The sequence below is a fragment of the Marmota flaviventris genome, chromosome 11 (assembly GCF_047511675.1).
Source record: "Marmota flaviventris isolate mMarFla1 chromosome 11, mMarFla1.hap1, whole genome shotgun sequence".
Classification (NCBI taxonomy): Eukaryota; Metazoa; Chordata; class Mammalia; order Rodentia; family Sciuridae; genus Marmota; species Marmota flaviventris.
In genome coordinates, this window is record NC_092508.1 from 8,158,081 (window position 1) to 8,172,564 (window position 14,484).

The 14,484-nt window shown below is 51.1% G+C and overlaps 1 protein-coding gene across 1 annotated transcript; it reads right to left on the minus strand.

The window, feature by feature from the left end:
• Positions 1-3,058: 3,058 nt before the first annotated feature.
• Spata3 (spermatogenesis associated 3) lies at positions 3,059-12,869 on the minus strand. The gene is made up of 4 exons (XM_071619412.1): positions 12,560-12,869; positions 8,829-9,000; positions 6,387-6,526; positions 3,059-3,124 (listed from the first exon to the last, which is right to left on the minus strand). The coding sequence occupies exons 1-3, from the start codon at positions 12,867-12,869 to the stop codon at positions 6,424-6,426; spliced, it is 585 nt and encodes a 194-aa protein (XP_071475513.1). The 3' UTR covers positions 3,059-3,124; positions 6,387-6,423.
• Positions 12,870-14,484: the final 1,615 nt, after the last annotated feature.

The following is a 14,484-nucleotide window of genomic DNA, read 5'->3' on the forward strand; positions in this document are numbered from 1 at the left end:
CTCTGACTCTTGGTGATGGTATATGAGGTGTGGTGACACACTGCATGCACAGAGAAGGTGCTGGGTGGGGACAGAGGTCTTTGTGAGACCCCCAGTGAAGCCAGAACCTGTAACAGCAGCTACAGCTGTCCCATCTTGATGGATTATCGGTGACCTCAGGTCTGGTTTCCTGCCCTAGGCACATAGCATGAGCCCCCACAGGAGAACTGGGCTGTACCCCTGGGTCTTAGGACTGTCTCTCTGTGGCAGTTCAGTTCCCTGAGTCCAGGTTACTCCATTCCCCTGTCATGCAGACATGGCTGGTGTACTGGGCATCACAGCCAGTGGGGGAGGGGGGTGGCTGTGCTTTGGGGTGCAGGTGGAAAGGATGGAGCCCAGAGTTGGATCCATAAGGCAAAGGACCTCTCAGATGGTCCTGTGCCCCTGGCACAGTGAGCTGGGTGGGTCAGGCAGGCAGCTGCAGGAGGAGGGGGCTTCTTGGAATTGCTTCCACCCTTTGCTCCTTGTATCCGCATCCTGTGACCTTCTTCCACCCTTGAAGAGGTCTCTGCAGTGGGGCAGACCTGACCAATCTGATCCCAAGACCATGTGCAGAGCCAGGGTCTGAGCCCAACCTGGTGAAGATGCTAGACTTGCAGGCTCAGCCTCCACCAGCTGTCCCCAACTCTCAGCCACAGCAGCCTTGGTCACTGCACCGTATTTGAGAGATAACTGGCTACTCTTCTTTCCAGCTTTAAACTTCTCTTTCAAAAGCACCTACAAGGGGCTGTTTTTTGAAATTGGTAGTAATTAATATAGTCCAATCCAATGATCATATTTATAAACCACCCTGAATACAATGACCCAATCCAAATCTCAGTTTATCCAAAATGCACTCAAGGGCAAAGGCTTATTCCTGAGATTCTCTTTTGATCTGGGAAGGAGCCGAGAGAGGAAAAGGCCCTGGCCCCTGCCTCCAGGACCTGACAGCAGAGTGGGCAGGTGACCTGCGCATGGCAGGAAGGAAGAGGGGGACTGTTGGCATGGGGTCATTTTGCATGCACACTTTCAGGAGAGGTCCCTACAGTCCATGACGAGCCACTGAGCCTGGTGCAAGGCCGGTGCAGGAGTGTCCACAGATGAGTCCCAGGGGCAGTGATGGTTAATGATGCCTTGGGCCTCCTGGGCAGGATCATGATTATAGACTTTTTGTACATTGCATTCTTGGCATTCAGTGCTAACAGCTCCCCTGATCCCCCAAGTGACTGTGCCAACAGTACTGCCCCATATTTCCCTGGGTAGGAGTGTGAAGCTGCCCAGGTCACCATTGCCCAGAGAATCTAACTGCCAGGGGGCTGCAGCCCAAGATAGCCATGAGCTCTTGCTCCAGGCCACTCAGACATTCATCCTGGTGACATGGTGGTGGTGGTGGACAGGAAGGGGTGAGCAACCGGCAAGCCCCTGCACGACCTCTGTTCCCATTTCTTCTCGCCACGGGTTACACGTGGCTGTTTTGAAACGCCTCCTACCTTGCTCTCAGCTCTCAGATTTTCCATGAAATTTACTCGCAATGCCAAAGGTGGCCTTGCAGCCCTGGCCTGGTCAGTCAGTGCACTGCATTTCCCGGGGCGGGACCACCAGTTCCAGGAGGGATGCAGGACCTGCGAAGCCTTTGGCTGCAGGGGATTGAGCCAGCTTGTCCTCCCTGCTAGGCTTGACCTTGGGAGGCTGGGGGGCTGTTGCTGCTATGATGGGCATGGAACTGTCTGCAAAGGCACAGAGAGAGGGTGGGGTGGGGTGGCGGGGTGGGGTGTGTGTGTGTGGAGGGGAAACACGCCCTATGCCCCTGGAGCAAGCGGCATTTGAAGCCTCTCTCTTCTTATACAGGTTGGGCCACTTTGAGTTATGTTGTCATGTACAACAAAAGGGGACCTGATTCATATGCCAGGAAATGGAGTTAAGTGTCTTTAGTCAGAGGAGCCACAGTCCAAAAACAACAGTCACTGGGCCTCTGATGCCTACGGGCCTCCTCATCCCGGCCTGCTGGGAAGGACAGACATGACCGTACCCTCCTGGATCTCAGCATTCTTCCTTGGGAGCCTGGCTTCTCAGAGAAGGCGGCTGTCTATCAGGGGTACCCCCTCCCAACCTGCTAGCGCCAAATTCGGAAAGGAAATCGTGGGGTTAGGGCGTGGTGGGTGGGCTCTGGGGTTCCTGCACCTGCCCTGCCCATGCCTTTGCAGGCAGACTGGTCTCTGCTTCCACAAGGGGCTGTCCCAACAGCCCCCCTGGCCAATTCTTAGAGAAGCCCAGGTCCCCTGGACATGGCCTTCAGGGTTGTCCTTATCCTGTCTCTACCCCACCTTCCCTTGATTGCACTTCTGTGCCTGGGGTGGGGTTGGGGGTTCCTTGCCAGAGTACAAAAGTGCAGGGGAATTAGCCCCCTTCCTCCCAGCAGTCTCCCGCCAGTGGGTGTACCAAGGTTCCATCTTTCCTCCTGGGGTTGGATTACTTTGTCATTGTAGTCCACCACCTTCCAAGGTGGCCCCAGCAGGATCGAGCTTCAGTTGCTCCCAGTGGCCACTAAACCCAGGAATGACCGTTCTCCCTTCTCTGTTGACGTCCCCTTTCCTACTGGTGTTTGCTGGGATCATGCTGAACTGAGACTTCTACCTGGCTGCTCAGGAGCTAGATGTGGCAGCCCCTGGGCACTGGCCAGGACTAACCACAAGGTAGCTTGTGGGCTGCCCCCATCGCAGGACAGCCATTGCCTAGAGAGCGCACTGCGGGGCCAGGGCCTCTGTCCTGAAGGTCTGGAAATGTGCCAGTGCGTTCCTCCACGCCCACTGCTGGGATTCCCACCCAATGGAAGTGCAGCTGGCGGGTTATATAGGTTTTATAATTCCTGCTTTTTGAGTGGGAACAGCTCAAACAATTTGTTCTGTTGTGTGTGCACAGAGGAAGTGCTCCACCTGGGCCTGTGGTTTACATGTGGCTCAGAAAGTCCCCAAGGCCCCCGCACTTACCTCCCTGCCCATTTGTATCTCTGAATAAAACATAGTAAAGACACAAGAATATTTTTCCCTTTTTTTTTTCTTTTTTGCTCTTTTTGGTGACAAGTGAGATCCTTTGATGGAAACTGGATCTGTAAGAAAAAAAAATAATAATAAGGACAGAGCCGTTGGCTCAGACGATTCACAATTCTCTGTGAGCGGGAATCTGGTGCCTCTCCAGTTTTACACTCTCAGGGGTGAGGGCTGAGCAGCTAAGATCCTTTTATGGAAAAATACGTTATTCAGGATTTCAATTTCTTCCATTCATGATGTCGTGTCCTTTCAGCCCACAAAAGCCACATGGAGACGGCGTCTTCCTTGAGGCTGTGACACTTTCACAAAGCTCCTGGCATCTACTGGATCTGACTCAATGTCACCATGTGCTGTCTCCCCCTCCTTCCTCGAGGGCCCCCACAAGCTAGGCCAGGGTGCTGAGTCGCACCACATTCGGGGACGCACAGGAGGAGCGGGAAGGGAGCCCTCTGTTTGTAATGCTTCACCATCCTCTGAGGAAGGTGTGGATCGAAAGGTTCACCAAGATTTAGGAAAGAAAATTCTAGAAGCATCTTTCCTCAAAGAGGAGGCAGCTTTGCTACTGTCATCAGATGGTTCTTCAACTCTCTGGACAGAGGAGGACACCAAACTCCCTGTTTCCCTTCCGTAGGGAGTAAGAGCTAAGCCTCAGAGCTCAGAAAGACTCGGGGTACCCCACAGTGCACCCCAGTCCTTCCACATGCTCTATGGGGTGACTTTCACTGGTTAAAGCACTTCCTGGGCCTTTAAATCAGCGAGACCTGCCCATCCAGTCCACTTGCAGACACATCCGCAGCAGAGCTACAAACCTCTCGCCCGGGGCAGTGGGAGCTTTGAGCTGCCCCCTCTCCCCAACACCCACCTCATTTCTCCCTGGCCAGCAGGTGCCATTTTGTTTTCTTTCTCTCTCTCTCTTTTTTTTTTTTTTGTGGGGGAAGGAGCACTGGGGATTGAACCCAGGAGTACTTAACCACTGAGCCACATCTACAGTCTTTTTTTGTATTTTATTTAGAAAAGGGTCTCACTATGTTGCTTAGGGCCTCCCTAAATTGCTGAGGCTGGCTTTGAACTTGTGATCCTCCTGCCTCAGCCTCCAGAGCCACTGGGATTACAAGTATGCACCATTGTGACCGGCTATGTATACACTGTTTTGGATGCTCATTCCTCCTGTGCCTGGTTAGGGGAGGCAACCCAAGCCCAGCCTGGGTGGGTAGATCTAGATTGGCTTAATCTAGTTACTATAATTCAATCCCTTTGTTCTTAATTACAAACTTCTGGGCTCTTCAAAGGCCTCTGCTACTCCTTGCTGTGGTGCTTTCATCCGACCCTGAGATTCATAGCATCCCTCAATAACAGGGGAGCTGACCCTGCAGCCTGGACTCTGGCAGAAGGGGCCCTGGAAGACACTGGGCCTGCTGAGCTCCATTAAACACATCTCAAGCAGCTGGAGGCTGGTCAGCATTGAGACCTATTGCTGGTGTCCCTGCTGTCATTAGGACCAGCAATTTGGCAAAAGCCGCCTGTTACATGGGGAAAGGCTGCATCGTCGGAATCACCAGGCATGGGCTCCACCCATGCTGGAAAGGCCCCTGTCTCATGTGATTCATGTGGGGTCAGATTAGTAGCACAGTTTTTCTCTCCAGTTGCACTAGCATCTGTCCCCTGGGTTATGTCATCTGACCTCCAGAAAGCCATACTCTAACCCTGAATCCAGGCAAGGACCTGTGGCCACCCCTGGGCTAATGAGAACTGACCTAAGGAGAAAGAGGTGTCACTGCTGGGGGCAGAAGAGGCAGGGCTGTGTGAAACTGAGACACTACACAGGTTAAACTCTTGGGTTCAAGAGTGACAACAGCAATGACCTCCCAATCCAAGCCCCCAGCATACCTGAATACCTGAACCCCACAACACGCATACAGTTGGGGGTTGTAGTGAAGACTGGATTCAGTCTGCAGGAATACTGGTGGACTTTGTCACCAAGGCCAGTGCCACTAACCTACTACCCCGGGCAACAGCCCTGGCCCAGGTACTTCCCCCAGTGAACCCTCACACATCGCCTTAGAGGAAGAGGGCAGTTATTCTCCCCACAAGGGATGCCACTGACTGTCAGAGGGTTAAGAACATGCCCCTGACACCCAGCTTTCAGGCAATACAGGCAAAATGGGAGGCTCCCAGCTCCAACTTCAAAGTCAGCACGTTTCCAACCACCGTGTTGGCAGCAGTACAAGACCCTCTAGCCCCCAGTTCTGTGCCTCAGCACTATATCCCTTCCAACAAACTCAAGAAGAGGGCACCGATCCTCTCCCTACCTACTGATGAGGAAACAGACTCTTAACTGCTGTGGTATTTCCTAAAGCTTAAGGTGCTTCTAATACTATTCCATGAATGTCCCTGGGACAGGTAGCAGGAGCCCTTGAGAGCCCTCCCTTGAGAGGGTGCTGAGCTCCCACTGGGCTTTACCTCCTTGGCTTTGAGATATCTTGAGCATATACTCCCAACATCATGCATGACTATGGCTATTACCTGTCCACTCTGTGAGCAGTGGAAGCCTGGGGGTGGGCTGAAATGCCTCTCATGATCCCTGCACTGTCACCTCCCATGAATCTGGCCACGGGCATCACTGTGGATGCTCTTGGTGCCTCACCCAGCCCCTTTTCTGGGCTGGTGCCTCTGGAGCTGCGAATTGTGAATTTTGGCTGTTAATGGCTCAGAGCTGCCCCCTTTTCCAGGGATTGCCCTCAGCCAAAAGGGAGCTGCCTTTTCCACAAAAGACACCCTCCTGACCTCCTGCCCTCTAGACTGATGGACGCAGGGGCACCAGAGGTGCAGCTCTGTGGTGTAGTTCCTGGTCGGTGCTGCCTGGGTCTGGCTGGGGCCTCACCTCTCCGTGCTCAGCACCTTCTCTGCCCTTTCTGGCCCCCTCAACTGCCCTCTCCTGGCAGCAAGTAACCTTCACCCCAGTCCTCGTCTCAGGCTCTGCTCCTAGGGAGCCCTCCGAGACAGGGGAGGATGGGCGGACAGTGGCTGTGGAAGGCATGCTCCCGGCCCCAGAGGATCCTGCAATATAGTCGCCTCAGTCTCCTTTTGCCCTAGTCTCCCAAACTGCTGGGACCACAGGCATGCACCACCATGCCCGGTTGTTTTGATGATCTTAACAATGGTCTTGTCGTGATCTGAGGGCATCCAGGGCTTCCTGAGAGCCATGCCAGCTCACCCTGAGGCCAGAAATGAGTCACTCACTCTCAAGCTTTCCCTGAGAGGTGGGGGACATGTCCACCTGCAGACACGTCCATTCACAGAAGGGACAGGGGCTCTTCATACCTGCCGGACCTTGGGCTGGGGGCTTGTTCACAGGGATTCAATGATGTAGTAGGCAGCTCCCAGGGCCCCCAGAGCCACAGCAACAGACCCAAGGGCTTGGAGCTCGGGAGTTATGCCGAGATGAGCGTTTTCTTGAAGATCTGGAAAGCAAAGCAGGTAGTGGGGGTTTGGGAAGAGGGCTTCCCAGTGTCTGCAGCAGGAGGAAACGGCCACAATGGGGTTCCTTCCCTGAGGATGGGTGGACTGATTACCCATCACAAATATATGGGGACCCTCTTGATCTTCTCTTAAAAGAACGCTTATTCCCCCCACCCCTTCTCCAAGACACCCTATTGCGAGACCCCTGGGACCCAAGGATAAACTGGTCTGGGACAACAGCTGCCCAGGAGGGGAGCAGGTGACGAGGGCGGTTGAGGCCCAGTGTGCCAGGCCCTGTGCTAGACATCTCACACCCAATGTCATCTTCAAGCCTCACAACAATCCTATGAGGTAGGTCCTATCATTTTAGAGATGAGGAACCTCAGGAAACAACATATCACATCCCACTACGGAGGTAAGGAAAATCCACACTTCCTCTAGTCACTGCAAGGCAGGCATTTTAAGAATGCAATATCTATTTTGATAAAATAGATATTGATAAAATTGATAAAAATCTTACAAAATGGGGATTCTTATCTCATGTGAATGTGTATTTTTTCCCCCGGTTCTGGGGATTGAACCCAGGGGCACTTTACCACTGAGCTACAAACCCACTCCTTTTATTTTTTATTTTGAGACAGGGTCTTGCTAAGTGGCTGAGGCTGGCCTTGAACTTGTGATCCTCCTGCCTAGGCCACCAAGTCTCTGGGATGACAGGCATGTGCCACTGCACCCGGCTGTGGCTGTGTATTTTAAGCCAAAGCCAACGTTACTCTTCAGTGGCAATGCAGAGTATGGAAGCAGCTGCTCACATGTGGACAGAACTAAGGCTACGCAGCTGACCCTGGCCAGACTAGCCCTGCCCCTTCTCCTTCCTTTCTTAATGGTGAGCCTTCTGTTTGCCTTTTCCTGAATTTGGAATGTTCTCCCCTTTTTATTTTAAGCAGTGGAGCATCCCGAGATCCTTTTAGACTCAGCTCACGTACTGGGGACACTATGACCTACACTGGCCCCCAGTGTAGACTCATGTACTCTCTTGTTCTGACACTCCTGGAACCTCTGCTGGGCACAGCACTTCTTACCTCGCGTCCTCATTTCTAATCGTGTACTGTCAGCTCACCAGGCAAGCTGCACACATTTCAAGGGAAATGTTCTGGTTCCCCTCAGTACCACTGGTTGGTTTTTGACCCCATGAGGACTCACGGCACCATCTGGCTGCACAGGGATGGGCACACCAGGCGTGGGAGGAACTGGGCATGGTGAGAGGTGGGCGGGTCCTTCCTGGATGGGGCTCACTAGGCGGTGAAGTATTTCTGGATGCAGGCACCAGACACCCTGGTATCTCTTAGCTTCTCTTAGGTTGGAGATGGTGTTTCTCATCCATAAACAGAGGAAGGACTGGGTTGGGGGGGGGTGCTGAAAGGAGGAGGGGGATGAGGGCAGAGGATGGGGTCCTGCTCCTGGGTGAGGGGGTTGAAATTCCCAGGAGAAGGGCCTGCTCAGTGGAGTACAGATGGGGCTGCTCAAGAGGGACCCAGAGCTGGGTGTGGGTGGACATCCCTCTTCCAACCCAAGCAAATGACCGGGCAGCACTGGGAGAATGTGGGGGTGGGCGTCTTCAGCCTGTTCCTGACATGAACAGGGGACTCCTTTTGAGGGGCAACAGCAGCCAGGACATTTCTTTTGGTGGGTTTGCGGAAGAGGAAAAGCGGGGCAGAGACTGTGGGTGAGGCTGTGGGGCGTGGCCATTGGCAGACCAGCCTGGGCCCACATGACCCTTGCCGTCCCGAAATCGCCTGACATGCTCTGAAGGGGTTGGGGTCCTGTGATCACCTGGAGGAGATTATGAGTCACAGTCAGTTTTTATCACTAAATTCCAGAGGAAACTCCTGTGCAGGACAAGAAACTGAAGGCCCGTCTATGGTGAAGGCCTGGAAGGTGGTAAAAGGCCACCCAGAGCGTTTATTCACAAAGCTCCTGTAGGGCGTGGACGTTATGAAGGGCTGGGAGGGATTGTGCTCTGAGGAAGGCAGGGCTTCTATGGAGAAGAGAAGAGTGAGATGACTTTGGAGCAGTTTCCAGAAGGAAGGCAATGGTACCTCTCTGTGCAGATGGGTGGGTATCCCAGGGAACAGGCCTGGTCAGAAAGGGCCCCTGCCTCCCAAAGCCCAAGAGAAGGCAAGTGGAAGGCGGGACGTTCCTTCTGGCCCATAATTCCAGATGTCGCAGGTGATTGCTAACAAGGGACAGAACCTGGCTCTGGGAAGGGTTTTCCAGGCTCTAGCCGCGCACGCGCTCGGGAACCTGTAGAAGGTGAGGTGGTTTGGGAGTCCTCTCCCTGACATGGCCTGGCAGTGCTGAGGCAGAAGGACATCGAAGATGCGTCTGTGGCACAGCCCCAGACGACGCCAGCAAGCAAAGCTGCCCGGACATACGGCACAGGAGCAGGTCTGAGTGCCCACCTGGGTCTGAGTCCCTGGTGGACAGAGAAGGAGAGAGATGAGGGATGCACCTGCCCTGGGAAGGCCGGGGGAGAACCTGGAGTACAGTTCTAGAAGGCCCACAACAGACACGCTGTTCGTTCGTGGCCATGGCAGGGTTCCCAGGGAAACCCGAGAGCTTTCCAAGGCATCCTCAAGGATGTGGGACTGAACCGCCCAAGGAAAGCAGCCCTCCCACAGCACAAGCCCTTCCCAAGCAGGAGGGGAGACTAGCTACGTGGGAGAATGTCTGGGTTCCAGAGCCGTCTACCTGGGAAAAATAAAATACTGACAATGCCGCTGCTTACACCTGTACGGTGTGCTATACCTTCCCCTCACTGGTCATCTCAGTTAACTGTCACAAACATCCTGTGAAGTGGCATCTTGTTAGTATCATTTTATAAATAAGGAAACTGAGGCTCAAAGGATATAAGGATGTGCTACTATAGCAAGTAGATCGTAGAACAAAACTTTGACTCAAGGTGGATAACTGGTTTTCTTTTCTTCTTCTTCTTCTTTTTTTGCAGCACTGGGGATGGAGGGAATTTCTAACTTTTAAAGTCAGCAAAAACTATTGCCAAGGCACTGACAAAAATGACACAGCAGGTGACTGAGCCCTCCATGATGCTGCACGGAGACTCCTGGAATCGGAGGTACTGTGCTCCATTTATCTGGGGGCTACTGATTCTTCCCTAAGACAACCACTGCTTTGGTTTATGGTCCTGGAAATTCTTCCCTCAAGGAAATCTCCCAAAATCTGTGTTCTGGGATGGCAACCAGCAGAACTCGGAGTTGGCGCCCTCTGCTGTTGGGTGAGAGGACTTGAGGCCTTTTCCTCTCCTCGCTATTTTGCAGGATTAGGGATTCTTCCAGGTCTGTGTAGCCACACTGGTCAACCAGAAAACGCAGCATCTTTCCAGCTTAGACCAAACTCATCACATACTTTTCCTGAAGTGGGGAAGGCATGGATTCTAAAGGCAAGACTTATCCTTTAAAAAAAGTTTTAAATTGAGATGTATTTCCAAGACCACACAATTTAGCCTTTTAAGAGTGTTCAGTGGTTTTTGGCATTAAGTTGTAGGACCATCACCATTATTTAATTTTAGAACATTTTCATTTCCTGAAAAAGAAAACATACCCCACACGACATCATTCCTCATTTGCTAGTCCCCTCAAGTTTTTGAGAATAATTTGCCCATTCTGGGCATTTCATGTAAATGGAATCCGACAATGTGTGTGTGTGTGTGGGGGGGGGGAGGGATCTGTTTCTTCCACTTAGCCCAAGTTTCATCCACGTTGTGGCATGCATGAGAACAGAGTGTCTTTTTTTTTTTTTTGGCTGAAGAATATTCCACAATATTATATTGTGGTTATTTCAGACCACATCTTGTTTATCCTCCTTTGGATGACGGACACTTGGATTGTCTCCACTTGTTGATTATTATAAATATTGATGCCCTGAACACCCATGTGTAAGCTTCTGTGTGGAGGATGTGTTCTTAATCCTTGGACGTACACCCAGGAGTGGGATCATATGGCTCCTTCACATTCCTCTGGGGAACTGCCAGACAGTTCTAAGCAGTGGCACCATTGACAATCCCTGTCCCCCGACCCCCTGCCCCACGTGTGAGAATTCCGATTTCTCCAGATCCTCAACCTCGCTTGCTCACTATTGTCCCTCTTTTTGATGACAGCCACGCTACTGGAGGACTCTCACATTCTTGAGCTACACTATTTTGCCTATAGAAAGGCTTGGCTTTAGAAATTGACTTCCTTTATTTAAAGACCTCCATCCCCTATCTCCAACACTTCTTCCCACTTGGACTCAAAAGGGGGAAATTCCTTTGGAAGAAAGGTGTAGAGTGTCTGCTATAATCATTAGTGAGCTACCAATATGTCTTGCTTTGCCTCCTCAGTAAGCTGAATTCCCTCCTGGGGTGAGTTATAGGCACTCATTAAAAGATTTAGGAATGAAAAGTGAGAGTTCTGGGGTATTCCACACAGACTGATCATTTAGAAAAGTAGACCAGGACTGGTGTGTAGCTCAGTATAGAACATGTGCCTAGCATGTGCAAAGGCTCTGGTTAAGCTCCAGTATTGCCAAAAAAACAAAACAACAAAAACGTTTTACTTTCTACAGACACCAGCTCTGAAGGTCATAATCCAGAAATGTTTGCGTCCAGAGTTGATGCTCACAATACACACAATATGCAGTAGAGCACTCAAGACCATTGCCATATGTCAAGGATGGACTCTAAGCTATAGGAGTCTTGTTGTCACAGTAACTTCTTGGATTTAGCACCCTCACTTGCATCTCTCATTTGCTACCCTCCCAGAAGAATGAACTGTGGCTGAAGGTCATGGTAATGACACTGGCTCACGGCAGGTGCAGGAGAAGCCTGGAGAAGGGTGTTCTTCCTCCTGGGGAGACCACAAGGCCTCCTGGAATTGAAAGGTGGAGCTGTGGTTACGAATGAGGATTCTGGAGAAGAGAACAAGTTTCCCTCTCACTGTTACAAGCGCCTGCTCCAGAGCGAGTTTGATTCCTACAAGTTTCCTTATGTATAGAGAATGGCCACGAGGTAGTGCCTCCTTCTAGGGCTGTCGGGTGAGCCGACAAACCTAGATCAAGCTGATGCTGGGCTTGCGCTGAGTGCGATATCAATGCAGTTAGCCAGCGCCATCGCGTTCGTCGTACAAGACAGCCCGCTTCCTGAATGCCACTGAACTTCCTCTACATACCCACGCTTGCTCAGACTCTTTGTGACTAGGCGAGAAGTCAGGAGCACTCTTCCTAGACAGCCACTCACTGTTGCAAAGTATTTTTTACCTTGAGCAGAAATCTGTCTGCCTCTAGCGTCTCCCATGGGTAATGTTGCCATTTTAGCAAATAAAAATGTAACAGGAGGTCCATGATTTGGGGACACACATACAAAAAATTCTCTGCTGTTTGTTGAAATTAAAATTTAGCTGGGAATCTCAGATATTGTCTGGGCCTCTCCACGGCCCTTAGTCAGACTTCTGGGGACAACACAGAAAGACTGTTCACATCTTCCTCTGACAAATGCGTCCTCCAACGCCATCAATAAATTGTCATACACCAAATGGTTCTCATTCCCCTGCCTCCTCTCACCCTCCATCACCTGGACTATCTTCTTTGGACTAGTTTGTTAGTCATCTTTTATAGTTCCCAGGCACGGCCTGATGAAGACAGCAAATCAATATGATCACCTCCCTTGTTATAAACCACAGACTTCTCTATATGTACCCTTGGCTCTAATTTTTTTGCACTCACACTGTACTGCTGACTCCTAACGAGCTAGTATTATTCTAAAGCCAAATTATATGTACGCATGACTGTCTCCAGCGAGACTCATGATGGTGAGAAATGACAAAATTCAGGAATCTTGGTCTCTTAGGTTGAAAAAAAAAATCTTGTACCCTCCACAAGCACAGTTCCAGAACACATTCACCACGTACCCCTACCTACAAGAACCAGCCCAGAAACCCCATCCACAGGAAGGCTAGAACTGCTGAAGTTAGAAGTCTGCCCACCTTTCCTAGGTGAAGAAGCTGCTTTTCTGTTGGTGTGGGGGGACGACAGGCATTCAGACGATGGATGAGCTTCCGGTTCTGGGAGGGCCTGGGACTTGGATTGCTTTGGGCTGCTCTTGGGGCTCAACTGCTTCTGAGGGCTGGGTTGCTGTGTGGTGCACTTGGATGGTTGCGTTGTGGACTGGGGGCTGGGATGGATGCTCTCAGAGCTGGGCTGCTGGGAGGTGCTAGAGTCGGAGCTGCTCCGTGGAGAGATGGACGAGTCCCTGGGTGGTCTGGCCTCGGACTTTTTCTTCTTGCTCTTCTTCATGGTGTTTCCTCTTAACCTAAACTGGAACCTACATGGAGCTGCCTAATCTTTGGGCTCCCTCTTAGAGGGGCCGTCTGCCCCTGCCCTCTGCCCTAGGTGTTCAGCCCTGGTCTCTGACTGAACCCAGGTCCCAGAGAACAGTCACTTATACCCCCTGTGAGGTCACAAAAGCCAGGGTGGCTCCCACAGCCAGGATTCCGGGACAGTCTTCTCTGCAGGCACCAACCTGGTATCCCTGTTCCTCCCAGCTGCCAGGATAGGCAGAGGGCTGCTTCTGCTCTGCCCCTTGCAGGCCTGGTTTAGCCTGGGGAACTGTGACAACTGGACCCCCTGATTCTGCGGCCAGAACACCACCTCAGGCTCTTCATCACGGGTGTGTTCCTTGGTCCAAGTGACCTATCTCTTTCGCTCTAAGACACCCTTGATGGGACACTCAGCTTTATCACCCATTTCCACATACAAAAGCAGAGACACAAACATCCATCTTCACTATGCCTTTAGTAAGCTTCGTGTAACTTTTCTGAAGATTTGGGGCTTCTTTGAGCACTTGACCTTCCACAGCCCACAGCCTCTATCATTTCTGATTAGCTTCCCCAGCCTCCAAAGCCTGCTCTCCTCCACTGTGGGACGGGAGCTTGTGAGCTGTTCCAACTTTTAAAAGAAGCTTTGAATTTTTGAAAAATTCTCCCTGAAAACATATCTGCTGCTCAGAACACAAACATTTTTCTCAAACTCATTACAATGGCAAAACCTGAGGGGTTATTCCCAAACCCGCATTGGTTGGGTCAACAGACTATGATCTTCATCTACATTAACGTGATTTTCATTTTAGGACAGAAGAGGGAAAAGCATTTTGAATCGACAAGCTCAGTTTCACACTTTGCAACGTGAGTCATGTTCACAGAGGAGATAGAACTTGCCGCAGGATGCATCGATCCACAGGTGAGAAAATCAGGCCTACCCCAGCCTGTAGCCCCCCAGGGGAGGATGCTCGTGCCCACCACAAGGTTTGCTCAGAGCTAGTTAGATACAAAGAATTCAAAGGGGTCCAAGGCCAGACCCAAGCCAACTGTGAAACTACAGAACCTGTTCTAGGGCTTCCAGAGCCTGCAAAGACTTTAATGGTTATCTTTTTGAAGAAGAGGACATTGATGGTTAGAGAAGTTAAATTACTTTTGAAGGTTAATTGGAGGCATGGACAGGGTTAATTTTAGTTCAGGGTTCTGTCTTTTCATGACCCAAGAAGGCAATATGGAATCAGATAATTACATAAGCTTTAAAATCAACGAATTAAAAAACTAAAAACATTTGCAAATTCCTTGAATGAGAAGACTGAAGAAACCAAACACAAGCATGAATCATGAGGAGTGGAGGGAAGCTCAGATCAATGGTGTTTGTTGTATTTGGTTGACGCTGGAGTAAGGAGGGAGCAGGGGAATCCACAAGACAGTAGTGATTCCCTGAAGTCAGAAGCACTAGTTCTCTTTAGGGGATTCCATTTAGAACCAGAGAGGTTGGGGACCTAGCCTGGGGACCCCACTGGGATTTAGCATACAGGTCAGGAAATCCCAAGGGATTTAATTCTGCAAAATTGGATTTTCAGGCACCAGTGGGC